Source organism: Balaenoptera acutorostrata, chromosome X (assembly GCF_949987535.1).
Source record: "Balaenoptera acutorostrata chromosome X, mBalAcu1.1, whole genome shotgun sequence".
Lineage (NCBI taxonomy): Eukaryota > Metazoa > Chordata > Mammalia > Artiodactyla > Balaenopteridae > Balaenoptera > Balaenoptera acutorostrata.
In genome coordinates, this window is record NC_080085.1 from 62,649,671 (window position 1) to 62,672,908 (window position 23,238).

At 42.8% G+C, this 23,238-nt stretch overlaps 1 protein-coding gene across 1 annotated transcript in view; it reads right to left on the minus strand.

The window, feature by feature from the left end:
- Window positions 1–1,661: 1,661 nt before the first annotated feature.
- HDAC8 (histone deacetylase 8) overlaps window positions 1,662–23,238 on the minus strand; it is a 243,390-nt gene continuing 221,813 nt past the window's right edge. The window contains exon 11 of the mRNA XM_057538585.1: window positions 1,662–2,186. Within this exon, the coding sequence (XP_057394568.1) occupies window positions 2,164–2,186 (23 nt within the window). The 3' untranslated portion in view covers window positions 1,662–2,163. The remainder of the gene's footprint in view (window positions 2,187–23,238) is intronic.

Genomic DNA, 23,238 nt, shown 5'->3' on the forward strand with positions numbered 1-23,238 from the left:
AGCTTTACTGAGGGTGTAATTGATAGACCAAAAGCTGCACATATTTAAGGTGTACAATTGGATGAGTTTAGACCGAGCAGAGCAACTCGTAATCTCTCTTGCTTGTTTTGGGAATACTACCTTTGTTTGGTATTTCAATTTTAATTGCAAAAAATGGAAAATGATTCCTACTTCCATCTATGGGATTTTTTTTTTTAGCCTAATGTTTTTCAACAAGAATCAAATGAAAAGGAATCCTGAAGGCCACTGAGGGGATGCCGTCTCTCAGGAACACGCCTGGCCTCGGTTCAACAGCTCACTCTGGGGCTCAGCCATGAGGGCCGGTGCTGGTGAGAAGGCGGCCCTGGCTGTCCATGTGGGAAAGGAAAATGGAGCAGTAGCATTCACCACTTTACCAGGTGGTTGCGTCTTAGGGCTGAGTCCTTCACAGGAATTTGGGTGATGATTTTGGGGGGTGGGTCCCTTAGAAAGGATTGGGATACCGGACTCAGCAAGCCTTTGAGACCACAAATCTTGGCGGGTGGTCCCTTGCAGGCTGGGAATTCAGAGTTCTCATTTGCCTTCCTTGGCCTCCCCACACCCCACCTGCCCCATTCAGCGCCTCCTCCCTCTTCTATTTTTTAAAATCCCCCTTCATTTTGGCATAAGTAAAACTGTCCTTAAGCCGAGAGTGTATAATTAGGATAGTGGGCATTTGAAGTGACTGGTATTCCTAGCCGACCAGGCGCCCTGATGCTGTTTAATAAAAGCTTGGCTATTCCCAGCCCAGGACACGTTCAAGGCTTTTTCCACTCTCTTCTGCCGAATGCCCTTCCCCCTCAGTAGCCGGGAGAAATACAACTCACCCTACAAGGCCCAGCTCAAATATCATCCCCTTTGAAACGCTCTGGGATGCCGCCCCCGCCGGGCGAATTGCTATCTCCCCAGTGCTCCCACAGCTCGGGATTCATGTTGGCTACAGAGCACGAAGCATGTTGGAATCTGGTTCTTTCCCTCCTACTTTGCCTTGTCTGGGAGTTCCTAGATGGCCAGGATGGGGCCGTGTCCTTGTCCCCCATCCAAGTCCCAGTAGCTGTAGGAGCTGCATAAATACTTGGCGAATCAAATTCCAAAATTGTGACGTTTGGCCGTCCCTTCTGCTTCCTCATCTCTCTCGTGACCCACCCCCCCCATCTGCATTTTGCCATCTTTCCTTCACCTTTGAGGTTATAGTAACACCAATGCATCACAACTGTATCCCATTTTCATCAAGTGTGCTGATTGCCTACCCTTGAAGGGAAGTAGCTTCTATTCATCAAGATGTCCCTCTTGTCTCTGACATGCCACCTGCTCCTCCGTGGGGTGCCAGCAAGACCCTCTCCATGGTTGCAGCACCTGTATTCCCGTGAGCCCTGGACAGGCCCCAGCACAGGTCAGAGCTTGGCTTACTGTCCCCAGGACTTAGTGGAGACACGCTAGTTCCTCAGCAGGATCCAGTACTCAGAGTCAGCCTCCCAGGCTGGGCCAGAGCAGAACAGGGAAGCAGCAGGGTTATTCTTGATACTTCAGTGAGAGGAAATGTTCAGAACTGTGTGTGCTGTCAGTGGTACTTTACAATGAGGACAATGGGACAGAGAGGTAGGTTTTCAAAGATTTTATTAAAAAACAAAATAGATCCGCAATCCTGAAAACAACACGGGTGGATTTCTCCCCACCTCCCAGTCTGCTGACCAGCCCCCTCCCCCCGAGGCTCCACCTGGATGGTCCTGAGGCCCAAACCCTGCCTGTCAGCTCCCCCCTGCCCCACGAACTGTCAACCAAATCTCCATGCTTTCCTCCAGCTTCTGATCTGTCTCCTTTAAGAAAATAAAAATACCCCCTCCCCAACTTGCTTAAAAATAATTTTCAAAGATTAAAAACGGCATCTGTGTGTTTTTAAAAAATAAACACTTTAAGTGTTGGAAATCTTTGTCTTCCCCTAGGTCTAGTTGAGGCCTCTGGGGTGCCTGCCTGCCTCAACCCAGGAGGCCAGCTGCCACTTGGTGCCCCTTGGAAATTTTCAGGAAGTAAAATTCTTCCAAATTTCCCCTGCAGTCACAAATTCCACACACTGCTCGCATAAACACGCTGTCTTCATTACAGGCACTGCTCCTCAGCTCTGGAAACCTGATCTCTTTTTGTCAACTAGACCACATGCTTCAGATTCCCTACAAACAGGAGAGAAAACAAAAATCAAATTCAGGTAACATATGTGAATTATACCTCAATAAAGCTGCTAAAAAAGGGCGCTTTCATTTTGGGGCTAGTTCTTTTGCTGCCCTTGGGAACCCTGAGACCCCCAACATATGAACAAGCTCAGGCTAGGCTGCTGGATGGTGAGAGATATCTGGTCCAGTTACGCCAGCAACCACCAGCCACCCACCAGACATGTGAGTGAGGCCTTTGACAGCTGGCTGACTGCAGTGCTGGGCAAACCCAGCCAAAACCAGCAGAAGAACCACTCAGCTGAACCCAGCCCTGATTGTTTTAAGACACACAGACACACACACACACATATTCCAACACTTTTCAGAGTTCGCATCTCACTAACTGCACCAGATCTTACCTTGCCCCCAACCTTTCTCCACCTGCCCCCCCCCCCCCTAGCAAGGCACAACCCTCCTAGCATTTTCTCTCGTGATTTTCTCTCGTGAGTACCTGTGAAATGCGAATTGGGGATTTCCCCCTGCCTTCAGGTCTAAGAATCTTAGAGGGAAACGCAATCACTTGAAATCCTACAGGACTGGGCTCTAGGAATGAAAAGTTTGCTCCCTTGGTCCCTCCACAGTCTTCTCCTTGTCCCACTTCCCCAAGCAGAAATACTGGGCTCCAAACCCTACTGACCACTTCTCCTCTAAAACAGGAAGGATGTTCCATGAGGGCAGGGACATGGGCTGCCTTACTTTTGGTTGATCTCCAAAGTCTAGCCCAGTGTCTCACACATAGTAGGTGCTCAATAAATGGATGAATAAATGGATGAATGGAAGAAAGGAAGGAAAGAAAAACAAATCAGCACCCACTTGCCTATCTGGTTTAATTTTTAATTTTAAATTGACATACAGTGAAATTGACTGTTTCTGGTATGTGCAGTTCTGTGATTTTTAACACACATAAAGGTTCATGAAACAGATTGGTCTCATTAGCCACCAAAATCCCCTGTGCTAACTTTTTGCAGTCACATCCTCCCCTCCCCCTCTTACCACCTGGCAACCACTGACCTATTCTCCATCACTATAAGTGTTGTCTTTTCCAGAATGTCATATAAATGGAATCAAACAGTATGTGACCTTTTAAGACTGGCTTCTTTCAAGCAGCATAATGCCTTTGAGTTTCATGCAAATTTTTAGGTTCATGCAAATTTTTCAGTGTATCAATAGTTCATTCCTTTTTTGGTACCCTTCACCAAGTTTCTCCAAGTGGCAACATCTTACATAATTATTATTTAATATCAAAACCAGGAAATTGACACCGGTATAATTCACAGACCATATTTAGGTTTCACCAGTTTTATATGCACTCATTTGTGTGTGTGTGTGTGTATGAGTGTTTGTGTGTAAGAGTATATTCTATGAAATTTTACCACATGTATAGGTTCGTGTAACCCCCACCACAAGAAGATACAGAACTATTCCATCACCACAAAGATCTCAATGCTACCTTGTTAACTCCCCTCCACCCCCTATTTGTAAGCCTGACAACCATTAATCTGGTCCCGAGGTCCATAATTTTGTCATTTCAAGAATGTTATCTAAATGGAATCATACAGTATATAACAGTTTGAGATGGGTTTTTTCTCTCACTCAGCACACTGCCCTTAAAGATCCATCCAGGTTATTGGGTGCATTACGTTCCTTCCTTTTTGTTGCTGAGTATTGTTCCATGGTATGGACATGGCACAGTTTGTTTAACCACTCACCCGCTGAAGGACATCTGGGCTGTTTCCAGTTTTTGGCTATTACACAAAAAGCTGCTATGAACATTCACGTACAAGTTTTTGTGTAAACACAGTTTTCATTTCTCTGGGATAAATGCCCAAGAGTGCAATTGCTGGGTCCTATGGTAGTTGCATGTTTAATTTTATAAGGAACTGCCAAACTGTTTTCCAGAGTGGCCATACCATTTTACATTCCCACCAGCAATGTATGAAGGATCTAGTTTCTCAGCATTCTTGTCAGCATTTAGTGGTGTCACTAGGTTTTATTTTAGCCATTCTGATAGGTGTGTAAGGATCTCTTATTGTGGTCTCAATTTGCATGTTCCTAATGGTCAATAATGTTGAATGTCCTTTCATGCACTTATTTGCTGTCTGTATATCCTCTTCATGTCGTTTGTTAATTGGACTTTTTTTTACAGTTGAGTTTGGAGAGTTCTTTATATATTCTAGATACAAATCTGCTGTTGCATATATGATTTGCAAATATTCTATCTCAGTATATAACTTGTCTTTTCATTCTTCTTTTTTTTTTGGCTGCAAACCGTGTGGTTTGCAGGATCTTAGTTCCCTGACCAGGGATTGAACCCGGGCCCTTGGCAGTGAAAGTGCAGAGTCCTAACCACTGGACCACCAGGGAATTCCCTGTCTTTTCATTCTTCTAACTCTTGCAAAGCAAAAGTTAATTTTTTGGATCATGGTTTGGGTGTTTTCAACCCTTAAGCTCACAATCTCTGGATAATCTTTGATTCTTCATCTCTTAGTTCAAGCTCCCTCCACATCTTATGAGTTGCCAAGCCTAACCTCAAGATGTCTCCCAAATCTGTCCTCTCCTTTCTGTTCCCCTGTCTCCACCTTATTAACAGTTCTCATCACTCAGGTTACTGCAACAGCCTCTTAACTGGTGCTCGCACCTCTGGAGCTGTCCCCTGCACAATTCTAGCTGTGACCACATGCCTCCTCTGCTCCGAAATAACTTTAGCAGCTCCCGACCACCTATGAATGAAGTTTAACACCTTAGCTTACATGTGCCCCATCCATACTTTCCCATCTCCATGTGGGCCTTTGTGTTGTTGCCTCTTCTATGGAGAACCTACAGGGGATCCTGGTGCTGAAGTGAGGGTCCTTCCATCTGTAAGTACAGCCAGAGCTTGATGAATGAATGATTGCACGGATGAAAAAAATCCTGGGTCCGAGTGTCCCAACAACACATGTTCACAGAAAGGAAAGGTGGGTGCTGTGTTCTCTGCTCTTCTGTCTCACTCTCCAGTTACATTTGGAGGCAATTAAGAAAAACAACAGAAACAATTTCCACCAGAAGTTGATGATAAGCAATACTGAGTTTGGGTAGCAACGAAAATGTAAGCTTAAATAATGCCCATTGTTCTCCCTTCACATCTAGCTTTTCCAGCAGTGGGTGGCAGCCTGAGAAAATTCTAAAAGCTAGCATGGTCTGGGGACTGGGGAGACACAGAGTACAGACCAGAGGGGGCAAACTCAAATGCCTACAGAGGCCAAGAATGTACTAGATGTCAGTAGAACAGACTGGGGGCAAGACATACGGAGCACTCTGGACCCTTTTTTCTTTTTCCTACTTTGCATAGTGAGTATAAGAAATCATTTCCTTTTTTCTTAACTCTATTACAAAAGAAAACAAAACCAAAGTGGTGTCAGTGAGATGAGAAATGGAAACTCACACTTAGCCTAGAGTAGGAGGTACAACAGGGAAAGGTGGGATCTGTGGCAAACAGGAAGGTACCTGCTCACAAAAGGGGCAGCTGCTACTCGGCTCCAGCCATTCACTAGTGTGCAGGAATGTGGGCCCAGTGTGACCAGATCTTTCCATTTTCCAAGAGAAGTCAGAAATTCACATTTTTATGCAAAGTTTTCACAGTGTGAAATGTGGACAACTACTTAAAATTTTTTTAACATCTTTATTGGAGTATAATTGCTTTACAATAGTGTTTCTGCTGTATAACAAAGTGAATCATCTACGCCTATACATATATCGCCATATTCCCCCTCTTGCGTCTCCCTCCCACCCTCCCTATCCCATCCCTCTAGGTGGTCACAAAGCACCCAGCTTATCTCCCTGTGCTATGCGGCTGCTTCCCACTAGTTATCTATTTTACATTTGGTAGTGTATATAAGTCCATGCCACTCTCTCACTTCGTCCCAGCTTACCCTTCCCCCTCCCCGTGTCCTCAAGTCCATTCTCTACGTCCGTGTCTTTATCTCTGTTCTGCCCCTAGGTTCTTCAGAACCATTTTTTTTTTAGATTCCATATATATGTGTTAGCATACAGTATTTGTTTTTCTCTTTCTGACTTACTTCACTCTGTATGACAGACTCTAGGTCCACCCACCTCACTACAAATAACTCAATTTCATTTCTTTTTATGGCTGAGTAATATTCCATTGTATATATGTGCCACATCTTCTTTATCCATTCATCTGTCGATGGACATTTAGGTTGCTTCCATGTCCTGGCTATTATAAATAGTGCTGCAATGAACATTGTGGTACATGTCTCTTTTTGAATTATGGTTTTCTCAGGGTATATGCCCAGAAGTGGGATTGCTGGGTCGTATAGTATTTCTAGTTTTTAGTTTTTTAAGGAACCTCCATACTGTTCTCCATAGTGGCTGTATCAATTGACATTCCCACCAACAGTGCAAGAGGGTTCCCTTTCCTCCACACCCTCTCCAGCATTTATTGTTTGTAGATTTTTTGATGATGGCCATTCTGACCGGTGGGAGGTGATACCTCATTGTAGACAACTACTTTAAATTTTTAAAGAATATCATGTGGCATGTCAATATGTGAAGCTGAACAAAACAATTTTGGAAGCAAGATGTGGTCACGGGCTCCCAGTTTGTAATCTCTGGGACAGCTCTGCTTTACACCCATGGCACCCCATTTCATTCTCAAGTATCTTGGTTTCGACAATAAATTATATCATCACCCTATCTCTGATGTATAAGAAGGAGTACTGGACTGGGACTCAGGAGGCTTGGGTTCTATTGATTCATTGACTGACTGACTCATTTATTCATCCACTTATTCAATCAACACTTATGGAGTGTCTATTCTTTGCCAGTACTAGGTGCTGGTGAGCACTCTAGTCTTTTTTTTTTTTAATACATTTATTTATTTATTTTTGGCTGCACTGGGTCTTCGTTGCTGTGCATGGGCTTTCTCTAGTTGCGGCGAGCGGGGGCTACTCTTCGTTGTGGTGTGCGGGCTTCTCATTGCGGTGGCTTCTCTTGTTGCAGAGCACGGGCTCTAGGCACGCGGGCTTCAGTAGTTGTGGCTCGCGGGCTCTAGAGCGCAGGCTCAGTAGCTGTGGCACACGGGCTTAGTTGCTCCGCGGCATGTGGGATCTTCCCGGGCCAGGGCTCGAACCTGTGTCCCCTGCATTGGCAGGTGGATTCTTAACCACTACACCACCAGGGAATTCCCTCTAGTCTTTTTTTGTTGTTGTTGTTGTTGCTATTTTTTTTCTTAAATTTATTTATTTATTTTGGCTGCACCGGGTCTTAGTTGCGGCATGAGGGATCTTTTAGTTGCGGCACGTGGACTCTTAGTTGCAGCACGTGAACTCTTAGTTGCAGCATGTGAACTCTTTAGTTGCGGCATGCATGTGGGATCTAGTTCCCTGACCAGGGATCAAACCTGGGCCCCCTGCATTGGGAGCCCACAGTCTTACCCACTGGATCACCAGGGAAGTCCCTGTTGCTAATTAATAGACTTTATTTTTGGAGCAGTTTTAGGTTTACAGAAAAACTGAGCAGAAAGTACAGAGAGCTCTCATACCCCCCTGTCCCCCTCCTCTCCTCGGAGGCAATTTCCCCTATTATTAACATCTTTCATTAGTATGTACATTTGTTACAGCTGATGAATGAATATTTATACATTATTATTAAGTACAGTCCATAGTTTACATTAGGGTTCACTCTTGGTGTTATACAGGTCTATGAGTTTTGAAAAGTGTATAATGTTACATATCCACCACTACAGTATCATAAGGAATAGTTTCACTGCCCTAAAAATCCTGTTCTTCACCTATTCATCCCTCCCTCCCTTTCCCCAAAGTCTTGGCAGCCACTGATCTTTTTACTGTCTCTATAGTTTTGCCTTTTCCAGAATGTCATATGGTTAAAATCATACAGCATGTAGCCTTTTCAGACTGGCTTCCTTCACTTAGCAATACACATTTAACGTTCTTCTACATCTTGTCACTTAATAGCTCATTTCTTTTTAGCAGTGAAAAATATCCCATTGTCTGGATGTACCATAGTTTGTTTATCCATTCACCTACTGAAGGACATCTTGGTTGCTTCCAAGTTTTGTCAATTATGAATAAAGCTGCTATAAACATTCATGTGCAGGTTTTTGTGTGGACATGAGTTTTCATCTTATTTGAATAAATAGCAAGGAGCATAATTGCTGGACTGTATGTTAAAACTATGTTTAGTTTTGGAAGAAACTGCCAAACTGTCTTCCAAAGTGGCCGTACTATTTTGCATTCCCAACAGCAATGAATGAGAGTTCCTGTGGCTCCAACATCCTTGTCAACATTTGGTGGTGTCAGTGTTTTGATTTTAGCTCTTCATAGGTATGTAGTGGAACTCATTGTTTTAATTTGCAATTCCTTAGTGAATGATAGTGAGCATATTTTCAAACACTTAATTACCACCTGTACAGCTTCTTTGGTGAGGTGTGTGTTAAGATCATTGGCCCATTTTTTTGATTGGGTTGTTTTCTTATTGTTGAGTTTTAAGAGTTCTTTGTATATTTTGGCTAACAGTCCTTTACTGGATATGTGTTTTGCAAGAATTTCTCCCAGTCTGTGGCTTGTCTTTTTATTCTTGTAATCTTTAGTCTTTTTAATGTAGAGTGGCATTGTCCAATAGAACTTTCTGGGATGATAGAAATGTTCTATATCTATGCTGCCCAATATGGTAGCCACTAGTTACCTGTGGCTATTGAGTACTTGAAATGTGACTAGTGCAAGTGAGGAACTGAATTTTAAATTTAATTTTAATAACTTAAATTTAAATGGTCACATGTTGCCAGTGGTGACCATATTGGACAGTACAGATATAGAACAGTTCCCTTTTGTTTTTTTTTTCTTCATGACATTGACTGGGGTCATTCTTATTTGCTCTTTCATTTACAACCTCCCTATCAATCCATTAGCAAGTCCTGTCAAATCTACCTCCACAATATTTTCCAAATCCACCCACTTCCCTTCAACCTTCACTGCTATAACTTTACTCCAAGCCACTGTCACCCCTTGCATGGACAACTCTAATAGCCTCAACATTGGTCTCCTAGCTTTCATCCTTGTCGCCTACAACTTTTTCTCTATGTAGCAGCCTGAGTATTTTGTTAAAACTTAGGTCAGACCACGTTACTCCTATGCTCAAAACCCTCTATGGCTTCCAGTCATACCTAGAATAAAATCCGAACTACTTAGCCACCAAGCTCTGCAGGGTCTGACCCTGTCTCTGGTCTCCTGTCTGCCACCACCCTCTTTGCTCACTCTGTCCTGGCCACACGGGGCTTCTTTATGTTGCTGGAACACACGAATCATTTTTCCCTCTTAGGGCTCCCCCTTCTTTGCACGTGTTCCTTCCACCTGGCATGCTCTGTTTCTGGATATTGTCATTCCTGACTCTTCTCATCACTCAGGTCTCAATCCAAAAGTCACCTCTGAGGGGCCTGATGACTACCCAGTCTAAGTGGCCACCCCCAGTCACTCATTTTCTGTCACATCATCCTGCTCTATTTTCTTCAATATCCTTAGCACACCGAACATATCCTGCGTGCTTATTTGCTAACTTGTCTGTCTCCCCTCACAATCTCCGTGCGGGCAGGGACGTGTCTGTCTTGCTCATCACTACAGTTAGCCCCCTCAACAGTGCTCAGGAATTGATCAATCAATATTCACTGAAGGAATGAACATCTCTAGAGCTACAGGGCAGCTGATAAAGCACTATCCCATTCAGGCCACAGATCCTTAAAGCTTGGCCATTGCTCTTAAAGCCCTTAGAAACATGGTTGAGGTGAGCTGACATATGCTTACAAAAAGAGCCTCGACGCCACCAGGCTAAGTGGCAAATAAGTTCTGAAGACCGTCAGCATCATAGCAGTTTGGAGGAATGTTGGGGGCGACCCCAGAACCCTTGGAGGCTGAGTGGCACCTTTCATTATAGGAGTACCCCTTTCAGGAATGTTGTCATATTGACTTAACATCTGTATTAATAGTAACTCTTTTTCTTTATATCAACTTACTTTAAACATTTTAATACTTATTTTGGCCTCATTTATCCTAAGTAATGATAATAATAACGATAACAATAATAATGTTGTGCTTAGTAGATTTTAAAACATACATTAAAATAAATATGACTATTAAATGAAAAATGTCTTTGTGTCACCTCAAATTGTCTCTCACGCAGAGGTATATGAGGCACATTTTGGGAAAAATTATCGAAGTGATCACTTTTGGACAGCTGGTGCTTGGGCTGCTTTGCTGCCACGAGCCTTTAGTATCTCCGAATCTTGGATGTGGCACCGCCTCCCCATGTCTACAGTGGGCTAGGCCCTATGCTGGGTGCTGGGGCCACAGAGGAGAACAAGACACAATTCTTGCCCTCAAGGAGCGCTCAGTCTAGCAAGGAAGGCATATATGGAGACAAACACATCATAGTCCATAGCAACAAGCCCATATAATACCAGTCTGTACAGAGTGCTGAGGGCATACAAAGAGAGGGCATGGAAGGCTTCACGGAGGAGGTGGCATCTTGAAGGGCAAAGGGAGAGAGAATGTTCCAGGCAGCAGGAACAGAGCAGGATGTATAAAGGCACCTGCAAAGTTTTTGTGGCCAGAGCACAGGATGAGGGTCAGGGACAGGGGTGGGAGGTGTGCAATGAAGCTGCAGAGATGGTCAGAGGCCAGATTATCAAGGGCCTAGAAGACCATGGTCTTATCCTAGAGGCCATGGGGAGCCTCTGAACAATTTTAAGATGGGGAGGAGGCCCATCTAGTGTGATCTAAGGCTAGAGCAAGTTCCCCAGCTGCTGCCCCATCACACCGGGCTTGAGGGTCTCACTCTTTACCTGGGAACAATGGCAGAACAAAGGATTTCTATGAAGCCTTGGGCATGTGCTGAAATGGATCGCTGATTTTAGTTTTTAGCTCTTAATTGTCAACTATATTGTTTGTCTTGGAATATAGATCCCCCCCTGTTATCAGAAAGCCTTTCAATGACAATTAAGTATAACCACCAATTACCACTTTCCTGCCTCTGACCTGAATTAGAACCTGAGGCTGTGAATTAATCCCCCAGGCTTCTGGCATTTATAGGATATCAGCACTTAAAGGATGTTAGCCTGATGTTTCGGGTGCTCTGGTCTTAACTTGCAAGGGACTACTGCAGTCTCCAACGGAATCGAAGCGATTTCTAAAATAGCCTATGATTCATTTTTTCTCCCCTCCTGTGCCTAAATCTGCTGGCTCCATGTGGAAGGATAGGCACAAGTAACTGGAGAGGTGACATCACAGGAGTGTGCTGCGTGCCTGCAGCCAGCCAGCTTGTGGAGCTCAGCCTCGAGCGGTCTATCTGCCGGTCTGGGCGATGCCTCCCAGCCGCTTTGGAGTCACAGCTCCAGGTTCTTTGGTCCATGAGCTTTCTCCACATTTCTTTTTCAGACAAAAAATTCTGGGCCGGGAAATCCAGGATAATGGGAATAGCAGCAGCAGGAAGAATAATACAGCCTTACATCTGTATAATGATTTAGAGTTGTGAAAGCCATTTGCTCCATTTTCCTCCACCCAAACACCAGTGGGAAATAGAAGCTGGGATTTTAGGCCTGCACTGGAGACAAACTCTCGGTCTCTTACACAAAAGAGCAAAGTGCTAACATTCCTTGTTCCCCTCAAAGTACATCCTGATTGGGCCTTGGATGCCACCAGAAGGTCAGAGAGATTCCTTTCAGCTTCTAGGTGCTTCCTGGAAGAGAAATTCTCCAGGACAAATTTGCCTGGCAGGCACAATCTATGAACCATGCCATGCTGATGGAGCTAGCAAGTAGTGCCAGTCCCAGCACTGCCAACTTCTTCTGCACACCCTGGCTTACAGTCCCTATGGTCCCGAAGACCTTTACTGGAGCCAAAGGCATAGCCTCTAACTGTGGAGCCCCGAAGGTAGGGTGTGTCATGAACATCTGGAAGTGCCAACGGCTGCCACGGTAGCTCAAGGTCCCGTGAAAGGAAAAAACACCACTGTATCAGCCATCATTGTGGATCCTGCAGTGAAGGGCCACTGAGCCCGCCCGTGACCAGCCAAGGAGTGGGGTGGAGGGATTCCTTCTTTGGAGGAGCCATAAAAATAGTTCTGCAGTGGTCTCATGTTGGCTCTGTGATATTCAAGCACCTGGTCTCAGCATAGCTTGGTGTCCCCAACGCTCTATTGCTACTGCCAGCATAAGAAGTCTCCCAGCCTGGCTTCCTTCCCCTGCTCCTCCCCAGCATTGTGGCTGCCGGGCAGGACACCAAAGGGGTGGCATACTCTTGCTTGGCCTTCTTGGTTAAATTTCAGTGTCACTTGTGTGTGTGTGTGTGTGTGTGTGTGTGTGTGTGTGTGTGTGTGGTGACGGTGGTGGTGGTGCGTGTGGAGTGGGGGTGGAACATGATGATAGAAGCAGTGACCCACAGATGCTTAGCAGTATTGCGAGAGTGGCAGGTGCTGTGGCTGCCGTAGCTGCCACTACCGCCACCACTATGTGAATTCAGAATGACCCAGTGCAAGACCATAGGTGCCGGTTAGTGCCATGAAAATGTCATCTTGGTAAATCAAGATGCTGTACTCATGCAATTCTGTCTGTTGGAAACCTTGGCGGGGTATAAAAGCGATCCTTTGGAAAGTTGAATCGGTAAACCTATATGTGGAAAGTGACAGGCAGAGCAGAACATTATCACCTCCAAAGCAGAGAGGCCTCCCAGAACTTGTTTTCCAGCTCATGGGGGATATGTGCACTTATGAAAATAAAGGATCACTGCCTCAGCCTGTTTTAGAGATGTGAATAAAAATCTTGGCTGGGGACCGCCTCCTCTCTGGTTGACTGATTTTCCAATTGATTTGTATTTATTAGCTAATGAAATTAAAGTTGTAAAAATGATAACAGAAACATAATAAATCTCTCCCACAACTGGCTGTTTCTATGTCACTATGGTGCATTCCTCACTTTGATTACTTCAAAGTCTATTATTTTGTTCTCAATTATTCTGTTTTTCTGGCACTGGAGAAAATCAATTTGTTTTATTTTCTCTTATTCATGCACTCAATTATGCTCTTTGATCACTTTGATGTTTTCATTTTATGGCCCGTCTCTAGGCACTTCAGCTGCATTGCTGCCAACGGGCAAGCAGGACTAATTTGCATGTCACAATAGACTTGAAATTCTAACTCAATTTAGAAATCTTTATGAAATCTCCCTCCAAAATATGCTTGGAGTTTCAAAGAGGGAGAAGTATGTGGGTAAACCAGGAGCCTATAAAGATGCTTTCCTTTTCTCAAACACTGAGAGCTCTTTGGTGACCTGACTGTAGCTTGGGGATGTCCCTGTCCAGGTACAGCAGAGCAGTCCATGGGATGGGATGTCTGTAGAGTTTCCTCTGGAATTTTGTGGTGAGAATCTTGCAAAGGCTGTCCCTTGGCAGCAAGGCCAGGGAGGTTGGGCCTGCTTACTCTGGCGTAAACCGCCCCTCAACACTGCTGGATTTGGTGGCAGTGCTAAAGACAGCACCTGAATCTCAGTTGGTTAAAGTGCCTCCGGGTAGACGGAGACAATTGTCAACAGTTAGTCATTCCAGAACACTGAGTGGTTTACCTTATTTTCTCTAATAAGTTCCAACACCCCTTTTGCCCCTCGATTATTTTAGAGCTAAAGGCTGGAGAGGACTAAAGTGATATAATTGCCTTAGGCATGAACTTTGGACAAACAGGAAAAAAAAAGCTTAATTAAACACATTAGAGGCCTCCAACTATTCTTCAAAAGTTTTTGGTTTGTTGCATACAACAACCATCAGCTCTACCTGGCAGAAAGAAAATTTTGTATTTCTTCTTCTGAACTTTGGGTATGATCTTCAGTTTCCCATGTGGAATCCCAGCTCCCTCCCTTACTTGCTGTGCGACCTTGTACAAGCTAATCAACCTCCCTAAGTCCTTTCCTATGTTAAATGGGGCTAATAATTTTATCTACTTCAGGGATAGGTTTGTTTCCTAAACTTCAGTACTGTTAAGAATTTCACCATGTTCACATATCACTTATGTGGAAACCTCTCTTACACTCTTAAAAAGAAAAAAACTTAAATTCATCCTAAGCAAGGTGTCTGTGAAATCAAAGTGTTTGATGTGGTAGTTATATTGATATTTCTTTTTAATACATGTTAAAACATACATACATGAAATACACCAAATTCATTCCTGCTTAAGAAACTTTGATCCTGCTCTCCCCTTCATCTAGAATGTTCTTCATCCCAATTTTTGCAAAACTCCTCCCCTTATTGCATTAAACTCTATTCCCAAATGTCACCTCCTCAGGGAGGCCTTTACTGGCTATCCTATCTAAAATAGCACTCTTTCCAAATTTATCAGTAACCAACCACTAAGTATTTATTTATTTGCTCACTGTCTATCTTCCCCATTAGAACATAAGCTCCATGATGGGCAAGGCCTTCACCTGTCCTCTTTACATCTCTATCATGTAGAATAGTGCCTAGCACATATTAATACCAATTACATGTTTGTTGAATGAATGAAACATAAAAATAAAAAATCAGCCTAGTGGTAACCAGGCTCCCCTTCCACCCCACGAGGGTGGTGTCAGAAAAGGAAGAGCGAAAAACCAGGACTTTCATCCCTGCTCAATGGCAAGGAGGCCCACCCACCACTGTGTCAGTGGAGACCACATGGGGAGCAGTAACAAGGTGCCACTGCCATTCCTGGCCAGGGTGGTACCTTGAGGTCGAGTGGGGAGCCTGAATTTCCACCCCTGCCCAGTAGTAATGAAGTGCCCCTCCTCCCCCCAGACTGTCAATGACAGCTGAGTGGGGAACCTAGACTTTTACCCCCACCTGGAGGTAATGGGGTGGTGCTTCCCTTCCCTGCCAGCATGGTGTCAGAGGAAGCCTGCTGAAACAAGGTTTAAATAAGGTGCAGGATTTCACAAAAATATCTAAAGTGTCCAGGATATAATAGAAAATCACTCATACCAACAAACGAAAACTCTTAACTTGAATGAGAAAAAGGCAAACAAGAGAGGCCAACATAGAATGACAGCAATGTTGGAAATATCCGACAAGTAGTTTAAAGGAGGCATCATAAAAATACTTCAACAGGCAATTATAAACATGTTTGAAACAAATGAAAAAAAATGTCTCAGCAAGGAAATAGAAGAAATAAAGAAAAACTAAATGGAGATTTTAGAACTGAAAAATTCAATAAGTGAAATAAAAAAAAAACTCAACAGATGGGCTCAACAGCAGAACAGAGAGGGCAGAGGAAGAATCAGTAAACTGGAATATATAGAACAATAGAAATTACCTAATTTGAACAAAAGACAAAAAATAGTCAAAAAAATGAGCAGAACCTCAGGGATCACATGGGACTATGATAAAAGATCTAACAGTCATGTCACCAAGGTCCCAGAGGAAGAGGAGAAAGAAGGTGGGACTGCAAAAGTATTTGAAGAAATAATGGCTAAAGATTTCCCAAATTTGGCAAAAGATAAAACCCTACAGATTAAAGAAGCTAACTAAATTCCAAACTGCCTAAACTCAAAGATCCAAACCAAGATCTATCATAATCAAATCCCTGAAAACTAAAGAAAAAGAGAAAATCTGGAAAGCTGAAAAACAAAAACAAAGGCTTACCTATAAGGGAAACATAATTCAAATGACAGTGGTTTTCTCATCAAAAACCATGGAGGCCAGAAGGAGGTGGTTCAGCATTTTTCAGGTGCTGAAAGAAAATAAATGTCAACCCAGAATTCTACATACAGTGAAAATGTCCTTCAGGAATGAAGGGGAAATGAAAATATTCTCAGAGGAAGGCAAACTAAGAGAATTTGTTGCTACTAGACCCACCCTAAATGACTAGCTAAAGGAAGTTTTTGACATGGAAAGGAAATGATGAAAGAAGAAATATTGGGACTTCCCAGGTGGCGCAGTGGTTAAGAAGCTGCCTGCCAATGCAGGGGACACGGGTTTGATCCCTGCTCCGGGAAGATCCCACATGCTGCAGAGCAACCAAACGCGTGTGCTGCAACTACTGAGCCTGTGCTCTAGAGCCTGCGAGCCACAACTACTGAGCCTGTGAGCCACAACTACTGAAGCCCACGAGCCTAGAGCCCGTGCTCTGCAACAAGAGAAGCCACCGTAATGAGAAGCCTGCTTACCACAATGAAGAGTAGCCCCCACTCGCCACAACTAGAGAAAGCCCGTGCACAGCAACAAAGACCCAACGCAGCCAAAAATCAATAAATAAACACATAAAATTAAAAAAAAAAGAAATCTTGAAGGAAGGAAGAAGGAACAATGCAAAGGGTAAAAATATTGGTAAATATCATAGATTTTTCTTCTCCTCTTGAGTTTTCTAAATTATGTTTGATGATTGAAGGAAAAATTATAATGTTCTCTGATGTAGTTCTGAGTATATATAGAGGAAATATCATTAGATTATATAATAACACAATTAGATTACAAATGGGGGAGGGGAAAGGGACTTAAAAGTAGGTAAGGTTTCTACACTTCACTCAAACTGGTAAAATGGCAACACCAGTAGACTGTGATATGCTGCATATGTATAATATATACCCAGAACAACTGGTCAAAAGCCTATACAAACATATACAGTCAAAATTACTGCAGATAAATCAAAATGGAATTAGAACAAAGGTATAAGTCACCAACAGTAAAGGTAAAGAAAACAGAGAAACAAAGAACAGAGGGAACAAAGAGAAAACACAAAATAAAATGGCAGATTTAATCCATAATATCAAAATTGCATTGAATATAAATGATCTAAATACACCAATTAAAAGACAAAGATTGGCAGAGTGGCTAAAAAAATGATCCAACTATATGCTGTCTACAAGAAACTCACTTCAAATATAAGTAGGTTGAGAGTAAAAGGATAGAATAATATATGCCATGAAACATTAGTAAACAAAGGAGGAGTGGCTATATTGATATTAGATAAAGTAGACCACAGAACAACAAAAAAATTACCATGGACAAAGAAGGACATTACATAGTGGTAAAAGGGTCAATCTACCAAGAAGATACAGCAATCCTAAATGTGCATGTGCCAAACAACAGAGCTTTAGAGTACCTGAAGCAAAACCTGATACAGCTATAAGGAAAAATAGATAGATCCACAATTAGAATTGGAGAATTCAACATCACTCTCTTAACAATTGATAATAGAATAACTAGACAGAAAATGAGCAAGGATATAGAATAACTCAACAATGCTACCAACCAACAGGATCTAAGTGACATTGATCAAATAATCCACCAAACAACAGCAGAATATATTACATTCTTTTCAAGCACTCACAGAACATACCAAGGCATATGGTCTATGCCAAGATAGACCATATACTGGGTCATAAAACAAGCCTCAACAAATTTAAAATATTTGAAATTATACAGAACATGTTTTCTGACCACAGTGGTATCAAAGTAGAAATAAAGAAAAAACCTCCTGAAAAAAAACCTTCAGGTCCAGATGGTCTCATTGGAGAATTCTACTAAAAAGGAGAATTAACATCAATTCTATACTCTCTCTTGCAGAAAACAGAAGAGGAGGTAACACTTCTGAACTCATTTTTATAGGGCTAGTATTACCCTGATACTGAAAGCAAATGATGGTGTCACAAAAAAGAAAACTACAGACTAATATCCCTTATGAATATAGATGTAAGGTCCTCAACAAAATATTAGCAAATAGAATTCTTAGCAATTAATTCTTAGAATTAGCAAACAGTTCCTAGAATTAGCAAATATATGTGTATATATATATATATATATATATATATATATATATATATATTTTTTTTTTTTTTTACACCATGAACAAGTGGGGTTTATCCCAGGTATACAAAGCTGGTTCAGTATTTGAAAATCAATCAATGTAACCTACCATATTAAAAGGCTAAAAATAAAAATTACATATATACTGGTATTAGTGTCAACTGATGCAGAAACAGCATTAAATAAAATTCAGCATCCATTCATGACATAAATTCTCAGAAAACTAGGAATATAGCAGGGTACTGCCTCAACTTTTAAGGAAAATCTACAAAACCTATAGCTAACATCATACTTAATGGTAAAAGACAATGTTTTCCCTCTAAGTTCTAGAACAAGGCAAGGATGTCTGTCCTCACCACTCTTACTCAACATAATACTGGAAGTCTAATCCAGTGTAATAAGGCAAGAAAAGGAAACAAAAAGCATATAGATCAGACAGGAAGAAATAAAACTGTCTCTATTTGCAGATGGTGATCTATGTAGAGAATCTTAAGGAGTCTATAAGAAAACAGCCAGAAATAATAAATGAGTTCAGGAAGGTCACAGGATACAAGAACAATATACAAAAATTGTATTTCTATATACTAGCAATGAACACATGGAAACCAAAATGAAAAACATAATAAATCAATAAAAGAAAAACTTAGGTATAAAACCTGTTAAGGTTGTGTATGCTAGAAATGACAAAATGCTAATGAAGGAAATCAAAGAAGATCTAAATAAATGGAGAGACATACCATGTTCATGGATTGGAATTCTCTCTAAATTGATATACAGGTTAAACACAATTCCTAACAAAATCACAACAAGGTTTTTTTTTTTTAAAGATATAGACAAGGTTATTCTAAAGGTTATATGGAAAGGCAAAGAAACTAGTATAGCTAAAACAACTTTGAAAAAGAAAGGGGAATCACTCTACCTGATTTATTATATAGCTACTACAGTAATCAGGACAGGAATAGGTACATAGATCAATGGCGCAGAAGAGAAAACCCAGAAAAAAGACTGAGACAGCTGCCTTGGAGTGAATGACAGTTTTGGAAAGGGAGGTGGTCCTAGGGAGCTATCTGGATTTTCAGCCCTTCTACTAGATTGAAGAGGCTTTACATCATGACATGCTTTTCAAGACAAATGGAAGCACCCTAGAATTACTAGAGGTACCTAAGAAAGGAATCAGTACCTCAAACATGTAAAATAGTCCATCTCCAGTCCCTTATTTTTCCAGCTGTGTGCAGGTACAGTGACCAGATTTTGTAAGCCAAAAACTGGGACATAAGGTCTGATAAAAGATTATTGTCTTAAAAAGCTCCAACATGTATTTCTTTTTTTCTGACTATAAAAGCAATACACGTTCATGGGAGAAATTTTGAAAAATACAGAAAAAGAATACAGAACAAGTAAAAAATTACCCATAATTTCAATCCTACCATCAAAGATAACTACTGTTAGGGCTTCCCTGGTGGCACAGTGGTTAAGAATCCGCCTCCCAGTGCAGGGGACAAGGGTTCAAGCCCTGGCCCAGGAAGTTCCCACATGCCGCGGAGCAATGAAGCCCGTGCACCACAACTACTGAGCCTGCGCTCTAGAGCCCAAAAGCCACAACTACTGAGTCCTCATGCCCCAACTACTGAAGCCCACGTGCCTAGAGCCCGTGCTCCACAACAAGAGAAGCCACCGCAATGAGAAGCCCACGCACCGCAATGAAGAGTAGCCCCCGCTCACCGCAACTGGAGAAAGCACGCACGCAGCAAGGAAGACCCAACGCAGCCAAAAATAAATAAATTAAATAAATAAATTTTAAAAAAGAAGATAACTACTGTTAGCACTTTTGGTATATTTCCTTCTAGTGTTTTTCTATGCATATCCACACACACACACACATTATGTATATTTACAAAATTGAGACTATATGGTATTAAATCATTTCATATCTTTTTTTTTCACTTAAGATTGTTACCATGAGCATTATTCTCTTGTCATCAAATTATCTTTACAAATTTCTTTTTAATTGGTTGCAACAAATTCTTCCATGTAGTTATACTGATATTGTATCATACCTCAAACTCAATGTATTGAAAGAGAACACATCAAGTATATGTTTTTGTAAAACTATCCCCCACCCCCAATGGCTCCCCATCCCAGTTGGTATCCAGGCTGGAAACCTCAGAGTCATCTTTACTCCTTCCTTTCTCCTTGATCCCCTATAAATGACATACCTCCAAGTGCTGTTGATACTCTCTTCCTAACAGCTCTCAGCCATTCGGGAGGAATAGGATAGGGAGTAGCCTACCACCACTGTTCTGGTCCAGGTCTTTGCAGGCTCACCCTTGGAATACCACCATGATCCATCCAAACATCACTGCATCATGTCATGTCCTAATTCCAGAACCTAGAATGGCTCCCACTTTACTGTATCTGATATGGACAATTCAGCCTGAAATTCAAGGAAACCTGCCATCTGCCCCTGGCTCCCACCTATCCAAGTTTCCGTTGCTTATGAGCACTTCCCTATTCTATTTATTCAAAACATCCCAGCCTTCTGAAAGCACTCTCCTTAAAGTCTTCCTTCTCTTCTTCTACCTTGCATCAGCCCTTATTATGTCCTGATCTGTCTAAGGGGGTTAGTTTTGTCTCCTCACCTAGACTTCTCAGCTGTTTTTTAGAAGCAGGGTTCATGTCATAAACTTCTCTTATATCTCCCATGACACCAAGCACATGGGAAGTTCCAAAAAATATTCATTGATTGATTTAGCTGGGCTTTAAAGTGGAGACACAATGATACTTCTTAAAATCGACCTCATTCAGAACCTCAGTTTGGGAGACATTGCAAGGTGGGAAGGGTTTACTAGGGGCGATTGGAAAGAGCAGACAGGGATGATGAGTAGACTTGACAGAGCAATAGTGCCAAGAAGAGGAGGGGCACCAGGCCTAGATTCAAATCCTGATGTCACCACTTACCTTTTACGTGACTGTGGGCATGTTACATTAGCTCTGCGGGCACCAGTTTCCTACCTCATGAGGTAATAGTGAGGATGAAATGAGATCAAGTATGTAAAGAATCCAGCATGGTGATGCACAGTAGGCTTTCAATAATGGGAGTTCCCACCTCGTGGATTTAGGTAGGTATTTCAAGTCATCAAAAGTTACCTGCCAAGGGTTTTCATCGTTTGTTAAAAGCCGCCGTCAAAGTTACTAGAACTTTGGGGAGCAGCCTTCATTTTCATTTTAGAATTTCTAAAATTTTCAGCATGATATATTTACAACTTTTTTGTTTAACAATGACAGTAACAACAACAATAACCAACCTTTCTAATTCTTACACACTTTAGTGAAGCAAGCGAGGCTCCTGGAAGAGACCACAGTGGGCTGAAGAGGGATAAAGAAAGGATAGGGGATGGCAAAGGGAGATAAGGGATGGACATCACAGAGATCCTCACCTGAAGTCATGCAAATTGGCTCAGAGTAGCCCCCACAATCCTGCTCCAAAGTCCTTCCAAGAAGCCCTAAAGCAAATGGTCAATCTGTCTTGGGACCAACCCTGAGTTTCAATTTACTCTCATGGCTTCTCAGGAAGCAAGAGAAGGTGTGGAAGTAAGCCGAGTTTCCATGGTGTAGAGTCCCACAGGGCAGGAGCACTGCTTCAAGCTGGGGGCTCCAGCAGGCCTTGGACATGCCCAGACCTGATGACCCAATTGCTAGTCCCTAGAAGAATGTCAATCCCAGACTTCAGGCTGCTAGAGGAGGTGCTGCTTACATTCAGCACAGTGGTTCTCCCAAGAATATTACCGGTAGATGTGCAAAGGGTCTGAGCTTGGGGCTGTGGAACTGTAAATAGACTGGGCCTGGTGACCACAGCACACTTCAGGCAGCAGGAGTCACGTGGGTTGGCGTCTTCCACCTTCTGTCCTTCTCTTTTACTTCTCTACTCATCTCAAAATGGAGTGGAAGTTTCAATTACAGTATGGTGGGGTGAGGGGGGCATGGCTAAAAGACCTAGGTCAGGGACCAGAATTTCAAATGTTGTCCATGGCTGATTTCCTCCCATTTCCAGAGAGACATCAGATTTCAGGTGCTTTGGATCAGCCACAAGGAAGGAGCCGGGTGTGTAGTACAAGGTGGGAGGGGTTTACCAGGGGCGATTGGAAAAAGCAGATGATGAGTAGGCTTGATAGGGCAACACTGCAAAGAGAGGAGGGGCACTGGAAAGGCCAAACAGCCTGACTCCAAAGTCTCAATTCAGACAGACCCGGGTTCAAATGTCTGCTCCACTACCTATTAGCACAGTGTGTGGCACAGAGTAGGTGCTTAGTAATTCCTTGCTGAATGACTGAATAAAGGTGACCTTGGCCAAGTCATTTATGCTCTCTGAGACTCTCTGAATTCCTCATCTCTAAGATAAATAGTAGCTATTATTCTTATTATTTCTCCTGTGGTGTCTCTCCCCACACCCATATCAGTTTGCTGGCCCATCTCCCCAACCCTGCACCATAGAGGCTGCCATACTAAGCCTCCTTCATTAAGGGTCAGAAAGGGCAGATGGGCACAAGGTCTGCTCTTTCCTCTTGTGTCCTCCCCCCACCTCCTCCTCTCCTCCTGCTCCTTTCCTCCTGGTCCCATTTGTTTACTTTTCTAACTTAGGCAAACTTGGGGTAGAATCTGGGAACACAGAGCAAGTGTAGAAACCTCCAGTTACAACTGCAACACATACTCACATATACACAACTCACCTCCCCCTCCCCCTCCCCCACCAGGTCGGGCCTGGGCTGCAACATGAAGCTTTTGGCCCCCTAGGGACTTTTACTTGATTCAAATGTCATCAGTACCAGGGATTAGAAAACCTCTACCCCTGTTTCCCCATGCAGAGCTAGGCAGGCTCAGGGAGCTAGCTGCCTCTGGGGATTGATCACATCAGCACTGTTCCAACTCTGGAAGGTTCACTGTGAGCCAACTCCTCTGGAGTACGTCAACCAGAGAGGAAAGACAAACAAGTTTGAGCACATGAAGATGGTGCGAGGGTGATTTTACAGTAGTGGTCATGAGCTAGGCTGAGCGATCCACTCTGTAACCCACACTTCCTTGTGAACAATGACACATATCTTCAAGATTCATTGGCACGAGAAGAACGATTTGTGGGAGCAACACATAGCTTTTCTCTGTATAAAGCTAACAGCTTGAATGGACTC